The sequence below is a fragment of the Castor canadensis genome, chromosome 7, assembly GCF_047511655.1.
Source record: "Castor canadensis chromosome 7, mCasCan1.hap1v2, whole genome shotgun sequence".
Classification (NCBI taxonomy): Eukaryota; Metazoa; Chordata; class Mammalia; order Rodentia; family Castoridae; genus Castor; species Castor canadensis.
This window is the reverse complement of record NC_133392.1, coordinates 26,373,282-26,391,416: the sequence shown is the minus strand read 5'-3', so window position 1 is coordinate 26,391,416 and position 18,135 is coordinate 26,373,282. Positions and strand designations below refer to the sequence as shown.

At 48.4% G+C, this 18,135-nt stretch overlaps 2 protein-coding genes across 6 annotated transcripts in view; one reads left to right on the top strand and one right to left on the bottom strand.

Moving 5' to 3' along the window:
- The window catches only part of Pdcd11 (programmed cell death 11), a 39,229-nt gene extending 28,039 nt beyond the window's left edge, over positions 1-11,190 (top strand). For 4 of the 5 annotated variants that reach the window (XM_020180773.2, XM_020180771.2, XM_020180772.2 and 1 more), the window contains exons 22-36: positions 85-193; positions 431-520; positions 734-836; positions 1,439-1,616; positions 4,207-4,263; positions 4,866-4,988; positions 5,662-5,784; positions 6,199-6,499; positions 6,703-6,819; positions 7,405-7,554; positions 7,747-7,997; positions 8,648-8,816; positions 9,384-9,537; positions 9,959-10,124; positions 10,823-11,190. In XM_020180773.2, coding sequence (XP_020036362.2) covers positions 85-193; positions 431-520; positions 734-836; positions 1,439-1,616; positions 4,207-4,263; positions 4,866-4,988; positions 5,662-5,784; positions 6,199-6,499; positions 6,703-6,819; positions 7,405-7,554; positions 7,747-7,997; positions 8,648-8,816; positions 9,384-9,537; positions 9,959-10,124; positions 10,823-10,994 — 2,263 coding nt within the window. In that variant the 3' untranslated portion in view covers positions 10,995-11,190. The remainder of the gene's footprint in view (positions 1-84; positions 194-430; positions 521-733; positions 837-1,438; positions 1,617-4,206; positions 4,264-4,865; positions 4,989-5,661; positions 5,785-6,198; positions 6,500-6,702; positions 6,820-7,404; positions 7,555-7,746; positions 7,998-8,647; positions 8,817-9,383; positions 9,538-9,958; positions 10,125-10,822) is intronic. The other variant, XM_020180774.2, reaches the window with a different exon arrangement.
- A 1,360-nt stretch (positions 11,191-12,550) lies between these two features.
- Calhm2 (calcium homeostasis modulator family member 2) lies at positions 12,551-17,708 on the bottom strand. The gene is made up of 3 exons (XM_020180778.2): positions 17,502-17,708; positions 14,668-15,382; positions 12,551-13,453 (listed from the first exon to the last, which is right to left on the bottom strand). Exons 2-3 carry the CDS (start codon positions 15,220-15,222, stop codon positions 13,037-13,039), a joined length of 972 nt encoding a protein of 323 aa, XP_020036367.1. The 5' UTR covers positions 15,223-15,382; positions 17,502-17,708; the 3' UTR covers positions 12,551-13,036.
- Between the last annotated feature and the right edge of the window lie 427 nt (positions 17,709-18,135).

Genomic DNA, 18,135 nt, shown 5'->3' with positions numbered 1-18,135 from the left:
CCCCAGTGCCATCAAAAAACAAAATAAAATAAAATAAAAAATACAGAGATTGAGTTATTTTTCCCATCACCTTTCTGCTTACAGGGAACTGGAAAAAAATGGCCACACTGCTCTTGACACTTACTCTATAAGCCCTGTGGAGAAGATTAAGCAGTACCGGACTGGTCAGACTGTGACTTGCTTCTTAAAGAGGGTGCGTAATTGTCAACCTGCAATTTAAAGTCCTTCTTTCAGAAGAAAAGAGGGTGAAGCTGGAGACAAAGGTCATTGGTACTAGATATTTGATTCTATGCTTGCTACCATGCTGGGCTGGTATGCAATGACACATGGCCTTAGCTCCTAAAAAACTTGCCTCATTGGGGAGATAAATTATGAATTTCAAAATAGTGAGCAATTCACAATTCAACCCTACTCCTGTTTTTTCCCCCAGTACAATGTCGTTAAGAAATGGCTTGAGGTGGAGATTGCACCGGACATCCGAGGGAGAATTCCCATGTTGCTCACTTCTCTTAGTTTCAAGGTCAGTGTACATGAGATCCCTGGAGAGGAGACCCAGTTCTCCTTAAGCTCAACTCTGACTGTTGTGTTCCCAGTTGGTATGAAGTAGCCCTGTGCTTATTTAGGCATTGATTTGGGAGGTACTAACTATAGAGACTTAATATTATGGTTTTGGATAAATGACAGACCTTTGTGGAAGCATCAGGAATTTTTTTTTTTTTTTAAATCCTCCTAGGTTCTAAAACATCCAGATAAGAAGTTTCAGATTGGCCAGGCCTTGAAGGCTACTGTGGTTGGCCCCGATTCCTCCAAGGCCTTCTTGTGTCTCTCACTCATAGGTATGGGGGTGAAGTGGTATCTGGTCTGGGAAGGGAAAGTTGGGAGGGGGAAGAAAGGGTGGTGAAAAGCCAGGTGTCACTGGCTTACGCCTGTAATTCTAGCTACTCAGGAGGCAGAGATCAGGAGGATCGCAATTTGAAGCCAGCCTGGGCAAATAGTTTGCAAGACCCTATCTCAAAAAAAATCACAAAAAAAAGGGCCGGTGGAGTAGGTCAAGGTGTAGGCCCTGAGTTCAAGTCTGCATTACTCACCCTCCCCACTCCCCCACCCCCAAAAAGGAAGGGGTCTTCAGTTCCTGCCCAAGTTGAAGTACACCTTCAGTGTTGGAATCCTGACATAGCTGGGTGCTGGTGTTCTAGGAACAGTTTTCCTCTTGGGGCTGCCACTCTCTTGAGTCACCTGTGCCTACAGTTGGTTTTCCCAAGTCCTTCAGAAAGGTTGTCCCTGGGGATATAGGGTGTGGTAAGTGGGGTCTTCATGGTATACTCGGCCTGGACATGCAAGTCTGGGTGGCCTCCACCTCCCCCAGCCCTTGGTGGGTCTATGTTCTAGCTGTCTGTCATTTCTTTCTCCCTGAGCCAGGTTCATTTTTTCCCACCAGGTCCTCATAAGCTTGAGAAAGGGGAGCTGGCCATGGGCCGAGTGGTGAAGGTGATTCCTTACAAGGGGCTGACTGTCGCCTTCCCCTTTGGGAAAATGGGGAGAGTCAGTATATTTCACCTGAGTGACTCCTACTCTGAGGCACCCCTAGAAGACTTTGTCCCCGAGAAGATTGTCAGGTAAGCCACGATTTCTTCCTCCTTTACCTATCTGTGGAATTGGTAGGTATCTTTTTTAATTGCAAAAGTAATACATGATTTTTTTTTTTTTACTGGGTATGAAATAGAAAATACACTTCTCTGTCACTCCGCTCTTTCTCCACTGTTTGTTACCCTTATTCACTTGGGGTTCTAATCTTTTCAGGCCTTAACACACATGGATATAATTTGACTTTATATAATAATAGAATTTCACTTACTGATTTTTGGTGCTTGGGATTGAATCAAGGGCCTTGCACATGCTAGACAAGCACTCTACCACTGAGCTACATCCCCAGCCCTTAGAATTTCATTATATTGTTTCACAGCTTGCTTTTTTTTCCCTCAAAGCAATTGATTATAAATAATCTCCTTTCCCATGCTAATATATCTAACTCTACCTTGCTCTTTTACCTTAATTTTTTATTTTATTTTTTTTTTGGTAGTGGTGGTGTTCCTGGGGTTTGAACTCATCAAGGTCCTGTGCTTGCTAGGCAAGTACTGTACTTGAGCCATGCCTCTGGTCCCTTTTGCATTAGTTATTTTTTCAGATAGGGCCTCACTTTTTGCTTTGGACCAGCCTTATACTGAGATCCTGCTACTTATGCCTCTTGCACAGCTGGAATTGTGGGGGTGGGCCACCATGTACAACTTATTGTTGAGATGGGATCTCACTAACTTTTTGCCCAGTCTGGCCATGAACCACAATCCTTCCCATCTCCGTCTCCCGAGTAGCCATATTTCTAACATTTAATATTTCATTATTTGTCTTTTAATCAAGATTTATTTAGCCAGTTCTCTGTGGACAGTAATGTTGAAATGAATATCTTTGTACATGTTTGGATAACAGTAAAAGTATATCTTCGAAATAAGTTCCTAGAAATAGAATTAATGGGTCAAATGATGTTATAAATTTTGCCAAATTGTCCCCCAAAACAACTGTGCTGATTTATATCCCCACTAGCAGCATACAGTATGTGCCTTTGTCATATCCCTACCTTCGCTGGATATTAATCTTTATCTTAGTCATTGTATAGGCAAAAATGATCTCTCACTTCAATTTACACTTCTTATGTTGGTGGCCATTTCTCTATTGGTTCTTTGTATTTTTTCTGTGCTTTGCTTATCCACATTACCTGCTCATTTTTATTTGAAAAATTCATAGTTTTAATTTAAAAAAATATCTCTAGGTGTTTCCTGTAAAGGTATAACTTTTTGAGATTGGGGTTGGGATTTTATTTATGAACTATTTCAGATGCCCCCAAATGCACCTCTCTCAGTGAAAGTTTAATCTCATTTTATGGCCTACATAAACTGGCCTTAAAGAGGCAGATTTCAGCTTGATACAATAAAATTGGCTGGTAGTAAAATATATGTTCAGAAGGTAAAGATTGGAAAATAGTCATTGCCCTCTTCCGTCTCAGGTGGCCCAGCCAGTGGCATCTGCCTAAATTGTGAACTACTTACCAGAGCCAAATAGCATAAAAATACCTAGAGCCTGAAGAAGAAAAAGAATGAGTCCTGCAGGCATCCAGGATCATCTGCTTTGTCTTTTGAGACTGAGGCTTACAAAAATTATGGTGTGGAGTTTAGCAGCGTATTTATTTTAAATATTTTTTATGACAGCTAAACCTGTGAGTAGCATTAAATTATAATTTGCATCATGTCAGATGTGAGTAATAAGTTATTTGCCTAGTGACATAGAGTGCCTACCTAACAAGCACAAGTCCCTTAGTTCAACCTCCCAGTACTATTGCCCCCCAAAAAAAGAAAGAAAATCCACTTGCCATTCCCTTTGTCCTTTCTAGCCTAAGGGCTCTGATGCCTGTTGGAAAGGCAAACATCTGTTGTGGGAAAAAGTTGCACTATATATTATTGCTGAGATCCTTTCCACCTCTAAGATCCTGTACTTTTAAATTATGATTTAGGGCATATGAGTTGCAATTTGAGGTGAAATAGTTTGGAAACCCAGTGAAAGAGTCAATCCTGCTTTCCCTCTTCAAAGCCTCCCCTGCTTAGGCCTGCTGATTCACCTTTCTAAATGTTGTTCTATGTCTTCAATAGGTCATTCTTGGTTGTGGTTTTCTGTGGTTAATCTGTCTCTCTATAGTGGTTAGATACTCTCAAGACCAAATGTGGAGCTGGTCTCCTCTTAAATACAGATGCCCCTCAGCTTGTGATAGGCTTTGTCTCAGTAAACCCATTGTATGCTGAAAATATCACAAGTTGAAAATGCATTGACTTCCCCAACATCCTAGTTCAGCAACGCAGTGGACTGTAGTGGTTCCTTTGTTTTCATGTCTCCTCTAAGATTGTTCTCCCAACATAACTCTTGGGTTAGAAGAGTACGTCTTTTTACTTGACAGACTAGTAAACTGTGATTCAAAGAAGTGACATGACTTGTCCAGAGTCCCTTACCAGGTTTTTTAACAGAATGAAGAAACAGAACCCAGGTCTCATGTCTCCTTGTTCTTGCCTGTTAGGCAATCTTGTGGAGCAGGAGCTCAGGCCCTTTGCTGTCTCCAGAGATGCTGACAATTGAGTGTTTCCTTCTCTTTTGCTCACATTCCAGGTGTTATGTCCTATCCAGTGAGGACCATGAATTGACTTTGTCACTGCGATCATCCAGGTGGGTGATGGTGGTTCTGGGATGAGAAGGGAGAAGGATTCATTCAGGACCAAGGAAAGGGTTCATATATCTGCCACAGAACCCTTAGCTTCCCACCTTTCTTGTCTGTTCATCCACTTTATATCCTGAACCTCTTATCTGAGAAAGCTGAGGATGTTCAGATTGCTGTTAAAACCTGTCTAATCAGGCCCTTGTCTCCCAGGGAGAAGTTCACATATCTAAATGTGGGTGTCTAAGGCTGTAAGATAGTGGTACTGGTGAGAGGAGAAGATTTAGCTCCCATAGTTCCATGGTAGAGAGTGGGGAGGGTGACACGAAAGGGATTAGCCTGTGGTCCACTCGCTCTCTTTGGTTAATAAGGCCAGGCTTTGGGTTTGGCCTGTCACTGGCTTGGTCGTCTTCTTCCTATTTCTGTGTAGCTGGCTCTTAGACACACAGCCCAGGCCTGGCAAGACTTCAAGAGAGGCCAGGCTCTGGAAGCTGCATCCTCCTGACAGGGCAGTGGCATATTCTTACATGCATAGTACAGTTATTTCAGGCATGTTGGAGGAGGTCAGGAATGAGGTTACAAGTATACGTATATAAGCGTTTTACTTTTTAAGGACAAACCCAGAGACAAAAAGCAAAATAGAAGATCCAGAGATTAACTCCATCCAGGACATTAAGGAAGGGCAGGTCCTTAGGGGCTACGTGAAGTCTGTCCAGTCAAACGGTGTGCTCTTGGGGTAAGTGATGTGGGGCCTTGGGTCCTGGACCTAGACCCAAGTACCTTCCTTGGGTTTGCTACCTCTCAGTCGACTTTGATGGAAATGTAAAGGAGAGCTTGAGTTCTTACCAGTTTTTAAAATTCCAACTTTTTAAATCCTTTCTTAAAACATTTTGAATTATTTCTTGTCTGGTGTTTTGGACAATGAATATGGCATACCCAGTTTCTATAACTTGAGCTATCCTGCCAGCCTTTTTTTTGTGTTGGGTATGTTTGAGATGAGGTCTCGTGAACTATTTGCCTGGGGTGGCTTTGAACTGCAATCCTCCTGGATAGCTAGGATTACAGGCGTGAGCCAGAAGCACCCAGCTCTGATTTAGGCATTATGATGCTATGACGTGGGGTAAAAAATATCCTTGGCTGAGATTGTAGCTCAGTGGTAGAACACTTTTCTAGCATGCCTGAGGCCCTGCGTTCCATCCCCAGCACTGCAAACAAACATGCAAGTCACGTTTCATTATGCTTGGTAATTTATTCCAGTTTACAAAGCCCACTTTATCCTGCTGAATGCCAGGAAATTATGTCTGCCATAAATCCTGTCACAACTTGGGTCCCTGTGAAAGGAGTCACTAGACATGGCTGAGACTCTTGTTGTATCTGTGACCACAAGACTCTTCTCTGTCTCCTTTCAGGCTTGGCCCATCAGTTGTGGGTTTGGCCCAGTACTCATATGTGTCCCAGTGTAGCTGGCCCAAGAATGACCTTGATAGCAAATACCTCCCTGAAGGGAAGCTGCTTACTGCCAAGGTCCTAAGGTAGGTGCCTTCTCTCACCTGCCTTCTCTCTGTCCCTCACCTGTGATATGAATCAGAAAACCCTTTTTCTAGGAGCCCTAGGAGGAGATTTTGAGATACATTTTGAATGTAATGGCCTGGGTAATGGTATATGCTATGTTCAGATGAGTCAAAAGCCTTGTTTGGAATCTTTGACCTCAGCTCCTGTACATATTTGCTGAGTGTTGCTGGATGGAGCAGGGGCATCACAACTGCCTCCTGAATTTTTCTCCTAAGCAGGTCAAGTACAAGTTCTTCCTGTGAATAGAGTGGGTCCTGAGGCATGTGGGACAGGGCCCAGACCAGGCCTGTGACAAGAGAGCAGGCTTGTGCTGCTTACAGTATCCTGAGTGCTTTTTTCTCTTCTCACTTTCTGCCCTCCTTTCCCCGCTACAGCCTGAACTACCAGAAGAATCTGATAGAGCTGTCGCTCCTCCCCAGTGATACTGGGAAGCCAGATGTGTTTTCTACCTCCCTGGATCTGCCACTTCTGAAGCAAGAGGAGAGAAGAGGAGAGGCCAAGGAGAGGGACCAAAAAGAAGAGAAGGAGAAGAAGAAGAGTCAGAAAAGGAAAAAAAAGAAGAAGAGCCTGAAGGGGCAGGTAGAAGTGAAGCTACACAGCCAGGAGAAGAAAGAGCCCCAGAGACCACAGGGGAAGCAGGGCAAGCGGGAACGCCAGGAGTCTGAGAGTGAGCAGGTCAGTCACTCAGGGAGGATCAAGCCTCATCTTGCCTCACCTCACTGAGAAAAGGAGGGTTTGAGAAGCTGGCCACAGCTGCTCAGCTTCTCTTGGAGTGAGAGCAGCATGGAAGATGGAAGGGGTGGTGCAGGGGAACAGAGGGATGGCATTGAGTTGGGTGCCAGAGAAGGCTTCTGGGCTTCTTCTTACCACCATTACAGGAAAGAGTGAACAAGAGGCCAAAGAAGGCTGGTGCGTTGGAGGAGGATGACAGTAGTGTGGAAGTTTATTATCGGGAGGGAGAAGAGGAGATAGAGGAGCCAAATGTGCTGCCCAAGGTAAGGGCTACCCAAGGAAAGGCTGCTGGGGAGGGAGACCCTTGGACTTCCCTGTTTTCGGGCCCTGTCCTCTTCTGCCTCATTTCCTGTAAAATATGAAGGTGGGAGTTGGGGATTAGTTTCTTCAGCTGGTCCTCAGCTTCGTGAGGATAGGACCTGGTAATACATAGAGTGGGCTGCATAAAATAAACCCTAGTACATGTTAATTGAGTTGAACTGAATGAAATTAGGGATAGACAGGTGCCTGCATTCTCCCTGACAAGTAGAAGCAATGGTTCCTGAGCTGAGAAGACAGGCTGCAAGGGGTGTACAGCCACTGGGGAGGGCTTCCCAGACTTTGGGTGCTTGTACCCCTACCACCCTCAGAATTTTGGTCCTATCTCTCTAGCTCCATGGTTGTTTTATATGTGTATGTATGTGCATGATTGATTTACAAAGAAATCTTCTATGTCACTGCTGTAGTTTCCTCAGAGGGCTGGGTCCTAGCCTGGCTTGGAGAAGAGGGAGGGATTCTTGTGTGCTGGGCTGGGAAGTAGGGAGCAGCCTGAGTCAAGTGCTTTCCTCAGCTTCTCTGTGACCCTACAGGGGAAGCAGGCTAAACCTGCAGAAGTGCCCCGGCTGCAGCTCTCTTCAGGTTTCCTTTGGGACGTGGGGCTCGACTCTCTGACCCCAGCCTTACCACCTCGAGGAGAGAGCTCGGACAGCGAGGAGGATGAGAAGCCACACCAACCCACGGTGCTGTGTTTTTCCAGGGCTTTGTCCTTGGAGACCTTTTGGTAGCAGACTCCTGTACCTTGTCCCAGCTTGGGTGTCTCTTCCTGGGTTGGGTTTGGACTGTAGACTGCCCTGCCAACTTGTGACTTCTACCATGGACCTCCGCTGAGGTTTAGGGAGCAGATGATTTGCTTACTTTTCTGTCTTCCATAGCAGAAAAAGAAAAGCAAGAAGGAAAGAGAGTTGGAGAAGCAGAAGGTGGAGAAAGAGCTGTGCCGCATCGAAGAGGCACTCATGGATCCCGGGCGACAGCCGGAGTCAGCAGATGACTTTGACCGGCTGGTCCTGAGCTCCCCCAACAGCTCCATCCTATGGCTGCAGTACATGGCTTTCCACCTGCAGGCCACGGAGATCGAAAAGGCCCGGGCTGTGGCTGAGAGGGCCTTAAAGACCATCTCCTTCAGGTCTAGGCTTTGGCTCCCTCATTCTCAGGAGGGGCCTTTAGATAGCACTGTATCACCTCAAGTTCTAACTGGCATAGTTGGCCACAATGGGTCATTTCCTCCTGGGTAGGCTGATGGCAGTTTGGGTGACTTCACCAGTGGCCCATGGGTTCCCAGACCATCTGTGAAATAGCTGCTCCTTTGTATTTTATGGTCTTCTTCACTGAAATAGCTACAGTGACATTTATTAGTCTCTATACTTCAATAAGTTTCCCAATTTAGACAAGTAGAATAGGGAAGATAGCTCAGCACTTATCTGGGTAAAATCCCTATGGCTGTCCATTTTCTAGGCCAAGTAAAATTTTCTGAATGAAGCTTAGTGAAGAGGAAGGACAATCCTTTGTTTCATTCCCTTAGTTTGGGGAGAGAGTCAAACCTAAGAGTCTATTTCCAGCCTGGTCTGGAGGCTTCCTTCTCAGGAATGGAGGCAGAAACTAGGGGAGCCTCAGATATGGCAGTCAGGGCTAGGGGACAGGGTCTCTGCCCACACTTGAAGGGTAGGACCTAAGAACATGGGTATTGTCTGGGAGAAAGTAGCTCATGGACAACCCGGATGGGAGTGGGGGGCTCGTTGAGTTGAAGGAGCTCATGTGTGCTCACTCTGCCTACAGAGAGGAGCAGGAGAAACTGAACGTGTGGGTGGCATTTCTGAACCTGGAAAACATGTATGGCTCTCAGGAGTCCCTGTCCAAGGTCTTTGAGCGGGCTGTGCAGTACAACGAGCCTCTCAAGGTCTTTCTCCATCTGGCTGACATCTATACCAAGTCTGGGAAGTTGAAGGTAGGAGGCTGGGTACAGTGGCCAGCTGCCCAGAGACCTCAGTCTCTTGAAAAGGCCCTTTTGGGAGTCCTGGGGCCAAGAGTCGGAAAAACCCCTGTGTTCTGTGTGCCATCCTACCCCAAGCTCACTACCTTACTTCTGGGCCCTGACTTCCTTATCCTCCAGTGAGAAGTCATTTCTTCCCACTTCTACTTTGGGCAAGTGAAGTGTAGGTAGTGAAAGCGATGGCTTCAGAAGTTGGAGGGACAGTGGTCTCTTCATTTTATCATGTCCCTTAGGCCACATGATAAAAGGTGACATAACAGCCTAGTATGCCTTTTCCTCTCTCCAGTTTCCCCTTGACATTCTCACATTCTGTCTTCTAGTCCAGGATCTCCTTATTAGGCAGTATTAGTAAGGAAACTGCCTCATGCTTTCCTCTTAATGAGCTTCTCCTCTCTCTCCTCTCCTTAGGCCTCTAAAATTAGGCCTAGACAGGACTTGGCTCCAGTGAGGCCAATCTAGTTTCTCATGAGCATCATAGATTGTGTACCACACTCTCCTCAATTTACCTTGTGTTTCCCACAGGAAGCTGGTGAGCTGTACAACCGGATGCTGAAGCGTTTCCATCAGGAGAAAGCTATCTGGGTCAAATATGGTGCCTTTGTTCTGCGGGGGAGTCAAGCTGGGGCCAGTCACCGTGTGTTACAGCGAGCCCTTGAGTGCCTACCTACCAAGGAGCGTAAGTGCTCCTTTCAATTCACTAGGCTCTCAGATATCTGAGAATAGAGACTGGTGTCTTCTCATCCAGGGTGGTCAAGCTTGAGTTAGGAAAGCCTTGTGGGGGGTACAGAGTTGTGTTTCTGTTGATTTTATGTTCATGAACACAATGGTGTCTGCTGCTTTTCAAATGCTAAACTCCAAAAGATAGAGGAAGGAAAAACACACACTTCTTCCAGACCTAGAGAGTAGGTGTCTGTAGAACCCATTGTGTATTTGGCCCTAAAACTACCCCACTGTCCTTTTGGGGATTTATCCCTCTTGTGATAACCTAGGTCTTGGCTCAGAGCAGAGAGTCAGACTCAGACTGTTCCTGTAGCACATGGTGCTGTGGTAAGGAGTCTGTCAGCTTACCAGGTCTCTGAGCTGTCCTCTCCCTGCAGATGTGGATGTGATTTCCAAGTTTGCCCAGCTGGAGTTCCAGCTGGGGGATGCAGAGCGAGGCAAAGCCATTTTTGAAAGCATACTGAGTACCTATCCAAAGCGCACAGATGTCTGGTCAGTCTACATTGACATGCTCATCAAGCATGGGAGCCAGAAGGAAGTCCGGTGAGAGGGGAAGACAGACCAGATCTCCTGGTGGGCAGCGGGGGTAGAGGGTTGTTGGCCACACTGATGATTTTTAGATGCACAGCAGCTCCTAGTTCTGTTACTCAAGCTAGAAAAATAGCTTTCACATTACTCTCCACATCCACTTTCATTCACTTTTCCAGCCCCAAAGGCCAGCTTCTGATCTGTATGTGAACTATTGGTGGGAGGTGGCCTGGTCCCTGCCCTGAGTGTCAGGACACTTGGGATGCCCTCACGATTCACATCTGTGCCTGACTCACCGGGTGGAACCTTCACAGGGCAGGATCACACTTTTGCCCCGCCACTATCCCCACAGGGCAGGGAGGGCTGGAGGTGAGTACGCTCCAGAAAGAACAAGCACCTCATCCATGCCCTTCTGTGGATTTTAACTTTGCTTCTGTCAAAGAACCATACCTCATTGTGTTTCCCCATCCCAGTAGCCTTGTCCTCAATCACTGTGAAACTTGAGGCAAGTCAGACATTTGACATTTTTTGAATGTCTGCTCATTTGGAAAATGAGGCGGTGTCTTTTTCCCCAGGGCATCACAGGAGGTCATATTGATAGTAAAATAAAGGGGGGTGCTAGATGATAGGGGATCTAAAATCAACTGACTGAGTACCATCCAGGAGTCATGGCTTGGACCATGAAGCAATCGCTGTCCTGTTCTTCCTTCTAGGGACATCTTTGAGCGGGTCATTCATCTGAGCTTGGCCCCCAAGAGAATGAAGTTCTTTTTTAAGCGCTACCTGGACTTTGAGAAGCAACACGGCACTGAGAAGGACGTGCAAGCAGTCAAGACGAAGGCCCTGGAATATGTGGAGGCCAAGAGCTCAGTGCTGGAGGACTAGTGGCCACTGGCTCCACCTGAAATGGCCAACTCAGCCCCCTTGAAGTTCCAGGGCTCCTGGAAAACTCGTGTGGGGACACTATTTATGCGCTGCTTTTTCTGCAGCACCTTTGGGGTAATCCTGTCAAGATGAAAAGGAATTTGAGGTTGTTTGGTTTTTTTTTCCTCCTTTTAAAAATTAAAAAAAATTATTATTATTTTTACAGTGTTGGAGATTGAACCCAGGGCCTTACATGCTGACCAAGTGTTCTGCCACTGAACTCTGTCCCCCAGCCCTTGAGATTTAATTCCTATTTCCTTTTTTTTTTTGGATGATACTGGGTTTGAACTCAGGACTTCATGATTGCTGGGCAGGCACTGTACCATCTGAGCCATGCCTCCAACCCTTTTTGCTATGATTATTTTAGAGATAGGTTCTCTCTCTTTGCCCAGGCTGAAATGGACTGTGATCTTCCTATTTAAGTTTCCTGCCATAGCTGGGATGACAGTAAGTGCCACTGTGCCTGACTTTTTTCCATTGAGATGGGGGGGGTCTCAAATGTTTTTTGTCAGGACTGGCTTGGAACTGCGAGCCTCCTGATCTCAGTCTTCTAAGAAGTTAGGATTACAGGTGTGAGCCACCGGCACCTGGTTCCTCTTTCCTTTTCTGAGGTTTCAGGCAGTAGGCTCTTGGGCTCTAGAAAAACCAAGTATTCCTCCTTCAGGGGCGTTCCCTGTGGATCCCACTTTGTTCCTGGCAGGCTGTCTGTTCAACCAGGGCATTGGAAGGGCTTGGAGAGCAGGCCCTCCCCCATGACTTGGAGTTTGGGCATTGCCTTGACTAGTACTTTCTGCCCTTTTGTAGAGTCTGCAAACCTGGAAGAGGAAGACAAAGGCAGAGCCCAGAAGGAAAAATTAGAAAACCTGACTACTAAGGAAAGCCACAAGTGTTGGCTTAAACTGCCTGATGATGTCTCATCCCAGGTCCACCACTGGGCAACCTCACCTCACTAAGCCTGATGTATCCCATTGTTCTGGGAGGTCAGCACAGACCCCACTAGGTGTGGAAGCCAGTTCTTTTTTAGCTAGATCCTGGGGGAATTAGGTTTTCTCTGGCGGAGCCTTAAATATCCTGAGAGTTTTTCCATGGGAAATGAGTTGTATGCCAGGAAGCAGGACAGGGACAAGACTGAGCATCAAAAATTTTAGAGGTGGTGGAGGTATCTGGGGTGGGGCTGTGGGGAGAAGCCACAACTGGCTAGGTTTTACAGGTTAGCACTGGGCTCCAAGGACTGGTTCTGTCCTGCCAAGGGCAGGATCTTCTGACTTTGAAACTTTCAGCCAAGCTTTCCTCTTAGAAAGGCCAGTCTCCCTCTGACCAGGTCATATCAGACAACTGGATCCAGTTGCCCAGAGATCTCAAGCCTTTGGCCTTCCCCTGTGCAAAACATCTGGTACTCCGCTGCTGCCATCACTGTGGCCCATTTTAATCCTGTTCCCTTACCTTCCACAGGACATAGGATTTGAGCTGGTCTGCATGACCACCATGCCCTTTCAATCAAATGGACACCTTGCTAGTCCTTTTTAGTAAGAAAAGTTTTATCAAAAGTTTAAATATATAAAATAAGCTAGAGGTATGCAATGCAGGGCAGTTATCCCAGTGGTGAATATCCCTATGCAATTAGACACAAATTAACTGCGCAATGTACTATACAAAGAGCCCACTGGTGAGTTTCACTGTCACTTAGCTCTGTTAGCCAAGATGTCTCAGTTTAGATTCCCACCGAAGATCATCCACGTCATAGTTAATTTAGGATTAGTCCTGGAAGTCTTTTCCCCAAAGTTGTAGCTGGTGGCCACAGGACAGAAGGGATTCTTCAGGTCTGGGAGTTCTGTCAGCTGACCATGTTGTACACCCCAGGCCACTTTATGTTCCCCTGGCTTGTGCCCAAGAACCTGTGGTTAAAAAAAGAAAGATCCTCTTTCGATGCTGATGTGAGCAGGCAGCTGGGTTCTGTTGGGAACAAAGTAGTGTCTTTTGAAAAGAAGGTAGCAAGCAACTCCTTAGGAGGCAATCAGAGCCATCTCCACATTGTCAGGAGCTGTTCCATTGCCTGCCAGACCTTGGGCCCACTTGTGCAGGCGACTGTAGAGTGGGAGGCCCTGGTTCTCACGGTACAAATAGACACCAGTGATGGCATTCCACTGTGGCCGCGGCTGTGTGCCTTCTACTGGGAACTTGGCCACCAGCTCCTCATCATCCTTGTTGAGTGCCACAAAGCCAAAGAAGCGGCGTACATTGTTGGCTGCAAGCACCCTTGAGTGCACCTCTGCTGTGCGCTGGAACAGCTGGTCCTCGTTGGTACGGTACTGTGCCCAGTAGGCTTCCTGGCGGTAGCTGAGTGGTGAGCAGTAATGCTTGAGGCACTTGGTCAGGAACACCAGGATGGCCACCACACCGATCAGCAGCCACCCAAAGAGCTGGCCAGAGAACAGGCAAGATTCAGGAGGGGCAGGGAGCTGCCTGGGCCCTGCTTATCCTGGGGAACGGCGAAAGAAGGAATACATTCTGCTTCTGTAAGGGAAGCAGGGCCAGCAGCCCTTCCTCTTCTCCTTTATACCCCAAGGTGGCACATGTGTTCTGTTATTAGACTGTGCCCCCTGCATTTTCTGTTACAATGTCTTAAACCCCAAGGGTGTTCCCCTCCCATCAAAACCCAGCTCATTTATTGATCCCCAGCATCACACACACAAAAATACCCAGGTCAAACCAGGCTCGGCTGAGATGCTACCTCCAGTCTTCAAAGGCCCCTCTAGGATTAACCTTGTCTCCTTAAATCCCTCATGGCTGGTTCCCTCATATCATCGCGGGCTGCCTTGTTTTGAGAGCGCCCGCGTGCTTGTCTAAAGCGCTTGGATGGAAGCCTGTTAGGGCAAGGACCATTGATGCCATCTCTGCCCATTTGCTTCTGTACAGAGAAATCTGAGAGTATTTGGTTACTATTTTTGTGTTTACCATTTTGCATTTCTGGGGCTGTCTCTAGCACTGATACTCTGTCTACTTAGATTTCTTCTTGTCCCCCTCACCCTCTGCTTCTCCAAGTTAACACCTCCAGCTCAGATTTGTTGTTTCTGCCCACTCTTGTCCCATCTCTCCTGACCAGCCTCCACCCCAGAATGTCTCGAAGGCTTCTGTGAGGCTTGGGTAGTAACTGCCTCTTCCCAAGCCACAAGGAACTCCCCTTATGTCAGTACTGACTCAGTACTGCCCTGGACTCTTCTTGGAACAGGAATGTGTTCATCTCTGGAACCAGTCATACTTCACTATCAAGGCCCACAGCAAATGTTTCTGAGGTGGCCTGCAGGGGCTCATTCTGTTGGGTTAAGGTAAAGAGTTTATATGTGGCTGGGATCAAGATTAAGTCTGAGGCAGGAGAAAGTTCCTTTAATGTTTATCACTTAGGGTGAGGGGTGGAGCTCAGTGGTAGAGCTTGTTCTTAGCAGGCATGAGGCCTCAGGTTCAATCCACAGAACAAAACCTCTTACTTGGAACTGGAATTGACCCTTGTGCCATCAAACACTAACCCATCTGTGAGCCAATGCTGATGCCAAACTTTTCACACTGCTCCACCCCTATACTTCCCACCAGCCACCACGAGGGAGGAAGGAGAGCTGCCTTTTGCCCAGTCCCTTACCTGGGACTCATACTTGAGCCTGCGGCTGACCTCCTCCCGGAAGCCTGACAGGTTGGCAGGGCCCTCCCCGCAAGGAAATCTGGCCAGGATCTCTGTGGCATGGTCTGGTGGGAAGCCTTCTTCCCCAGCTGTGAGCGAGGAGGGATCCACAAACTCACTGAGAGCACAGATGTAGGCCTCCCCGCGCAGCAGGGAGATGACAGACCAGGTGATGGGGGCCACAGCTGCACGACCCAGGATGGAGCTCAGGAGGAGGAAGTTGGGGGCAGCTGAGCAGTTCTTGGCTCTCCGATACTGGCATTCAGCGACTAGATTCCAAGTGTGGTTGTTGAGCATGACACCAATGAGAAAGAGTGCCAGGGCAGGCACTCCAATAGCTGTCAGCCCATATAGGTAGTTCCTGGCCGGCGAGCAGGGACAATGGAAGGCCACCACAGAGAACAGTTCCTGGCTGCCCACTGTACCCAGTGCCACCAGCCCATTGAAAATCATCACATCCTTGCTCTTAAAGAAGAGTGACAGGAAGCGGAAGTTCTCTGCGATCAGGGCTGCCATAGTGACAGGTGGGCTAGGTAAGGACCAAGTGCAGGAGAGGAGGCAGAAGGGAATGGGATTGATGATTCCTGCTGAGACTAGGAAGGAGTTCAGGCTGGAGGACACCCGAAGGTAGAGCACAGTTGTGCCATTTTATCACCTGTAGTAGCTTTGGTGTTTCCTGTAGAACACAGATGATTGATAAATGTTTGTCTCTAAACATGGGTGTTGAGGATGTGGCCAGGCTGGTGAGATGGGAAGGAGCCTAGGGCCCAGGGGAAAGGTGGTAGCCATTGTTCACAAAATTCCTGCTATGTGCCAGGTGCACTACATTCCTTGTGGCCCATCCCATGATCCCCCGTTGAGGATTATATCCCCCTTGTACACAGAGGAGATGGAAGCTTCCTAAGAGTGAGCGAGTGAGCCACTGGCCAGATCACATGTAAGTGGCATTGCTAAGATTCAAAATCAGGTCTTTTTGCCACCACTGTCTTCTCAGGCTGATTAAGGTATGGTCCTGTGTGTTGGGGGTATGGGATGTCCCCTCTCTGGAGTTCCAGGTGGTGCTAATGTGCTGAGAAGCCAGGGACTATTTTGAAGGTATGTCATGGGTATCAAGCTGGAGTAGCTGTCCTGGTGAATAAAGGACTGGGAGGAGGGGGTTGAGGGACTCTGGTTAGTGGTGAGTCTGACTGGACAAGACATCCCTCGGTTCACAAGACCTTTTAATTTGGAGACCTCAGTGTCCCAACACACTTCAGATTTTTTTTCCTCTGGGCCACTGTCCTCATGTATGGAAAGAGAATAGGTCATTCTGGATCCTGCTCTCAGGATTGTGGAGCCCAATATTTCTCTCACCCTGTCCAGTCTTTAGAGTGGGGATGATTCTTCTGGCTGCAAATATCAGAAAACTAATGCCCGAAGAGGAAAAAGTGCTCTGCTTGAGGCCATATATGGAGATGCCTAAGCAGGTTTTTTTTTTTTTTTTTTTGATGGGACTCGGTTTGAATTCAGGGTTTCATGCTTACAAAGTAGGCGCTCTACTGCTTGAACCAAGCCTCCAGTCCATTTTGCTCTGGTTATTTTGGAGATGGGATGTCTCTCAAACTATTTGACTAGGCTGGCCTCAAGCCAAGATTCTGATTTCAACACCCAGTTAGCTAGGAGGCTACCAGTGCCTGACTCTGGGGCACCTGGCTCTGAGCAGGACTTTTGATCACCATTTAAGGAGACTTAGGAAGTGGACAAAGGTGAGTCGGAACTAGGTTTCTCTTTCATTTTCTCTACCTCCTGCCGACCTTGCCCCTATGATGTCTTCTCTTTCTTTCCTCCTCCCAGCAGCCCTGCTCCAGAGCCCCAGCCTGGAAACTGCTCTGCCTGCCAGCCACCGACAGCCTTGGGGAAGGTAGGTTCACTGTGTCCACCGGCCCTTCCAGAAGCTGCTCTGTAGGTCTGGGCTACAGCAATGCTGGCAGCTTGCCAGGAAGTGGTCATGGCCTCAGGCTTCTGCAAAGTTCAGTCCCAACACTCTCCCCAGGCTCCACCCACACACCCTGAGAGTCAGTCAGGGTGTGGCTCCATGGCCTCCCAATCATAAGGATAAAACCCAAAACTCCAGAAGTGAAGCAAGGGTGTGGAGGAGGAGATGAGCAGAGAACAGAGATGGGGAGGTCCTGTGCTAGTTCTTCTATGCCTCATCTCTCCACCCCCTCTCCACCCACTCTCTGCTAAGGCTGCCAGATGGGCCCAGGCAGGGCCATGTGGCCCTGTGTGCTCCTGATTCTCCCCCACAGGGGCTCTGTTTTAACTACATGGGAAAGGGACAGTCATTTTGTTTGTTACTGGGGATAAGTCCACTAATGGCATATCCCCATCTACCCCCTTCTTGGTGTCTAGGCACCTAATTAGCTCCCTGTGGGAGCTTTGGGTTCATAAATTCACCCAAAGTGGGGTACAGGGTGGGTGATGAGAAAAGGACGGATCAGACCGTCTTCTGAGACTAGTGTGCCAGGCGCCAGCTACTCCCAGTGGGAGTGGGACCTCCTTCTGCATCGGGGAGGACAGGAGACAGGCAGCTGGGGAGGCGGCAGGACCCACCCTGCCCCGAGTGTAGGGGGGACCCTAGCTAGGAGCCTCTCCCTGGGACATTCCCTGCGTGCCGCTTGGGACTGGCCCTGCCCCAAGTGGCGGGTCATGGCTAAGGCCTCCTCCGCGAACAATCAATCCCTCTGGACCGCCTGGGACCCGCCCGGCCAGGCTCCTCTGACACCTGGCACGCCCAGGAAGGGGCCCCTCCTTACCTGGGGCTGGCTGCAGGCACCAGTGGCCTTGACCTCCTCAGGGTTGGGTTCTCGGTGGGGTGACTCTGGGCAGGCGTGGGCCCCAGGACATCGCAGGCAGCCGCCAGCCGCGCCTGAAGTGAAGCCCGCGCGGGTGCTGGCTCCCTCCCGCTCGCCAACCGGACGATTGAGATCAACAGGGCTCCGGGCAGACGTCTACAGACTAATTTACCTCCAGGTGTGTACAGACAAATTTCAAGCATCTACAGACAAATTTAACTCCAGAAAAGAAAGAAGGAAAGAGTGGGATGAACTTCTGCGCCGGCGAATGGGTAAACAGCCTTTGGCTCCGGGCAGAGAAGGCGGCGCGAGAGGGGAGGAAGTGGCAGAGCTTGTTTGCAGCTGCTGCGTCCTGTCCCGCCGATGGTGGGGCTCGTTCATGCTGGCCCTCCACCCTCAGCCCTGCCTCGACTACCCCGTGCTCTACTGCGGTCCAGTGGGGCCCTCCAGGGAGATGCTGCCTGGGGATGACCCTCATGCGTTCCAGGGTTACCCTCCCCATGCTTGACCCCCCCACACCAGGCAGAAGCTGCTGGAAGGAGCAAAGTAGGGGGAGGATGCCATCAGACCTCATAGGATACAAAAAGTCAGGCCC

Excerpts from the sequence above, each read along its gene's own strand:
- Calhm2 (XM_020180778.2), bottom strand. The coding sequence starts at position 15,222 with ATGGCAGCCCTGATCGCAGAGAACTTCCGCTTCCTGTCACTCTTCTTT. Across the intron at positions 13,454-14,667 it reads GGCTCAAGTATGAGTCCCAG|CTCTTTGGGTGGCTGCTGAT; the intron begins GTAAGGGACTGG and ends TTCTCTGGCCAG.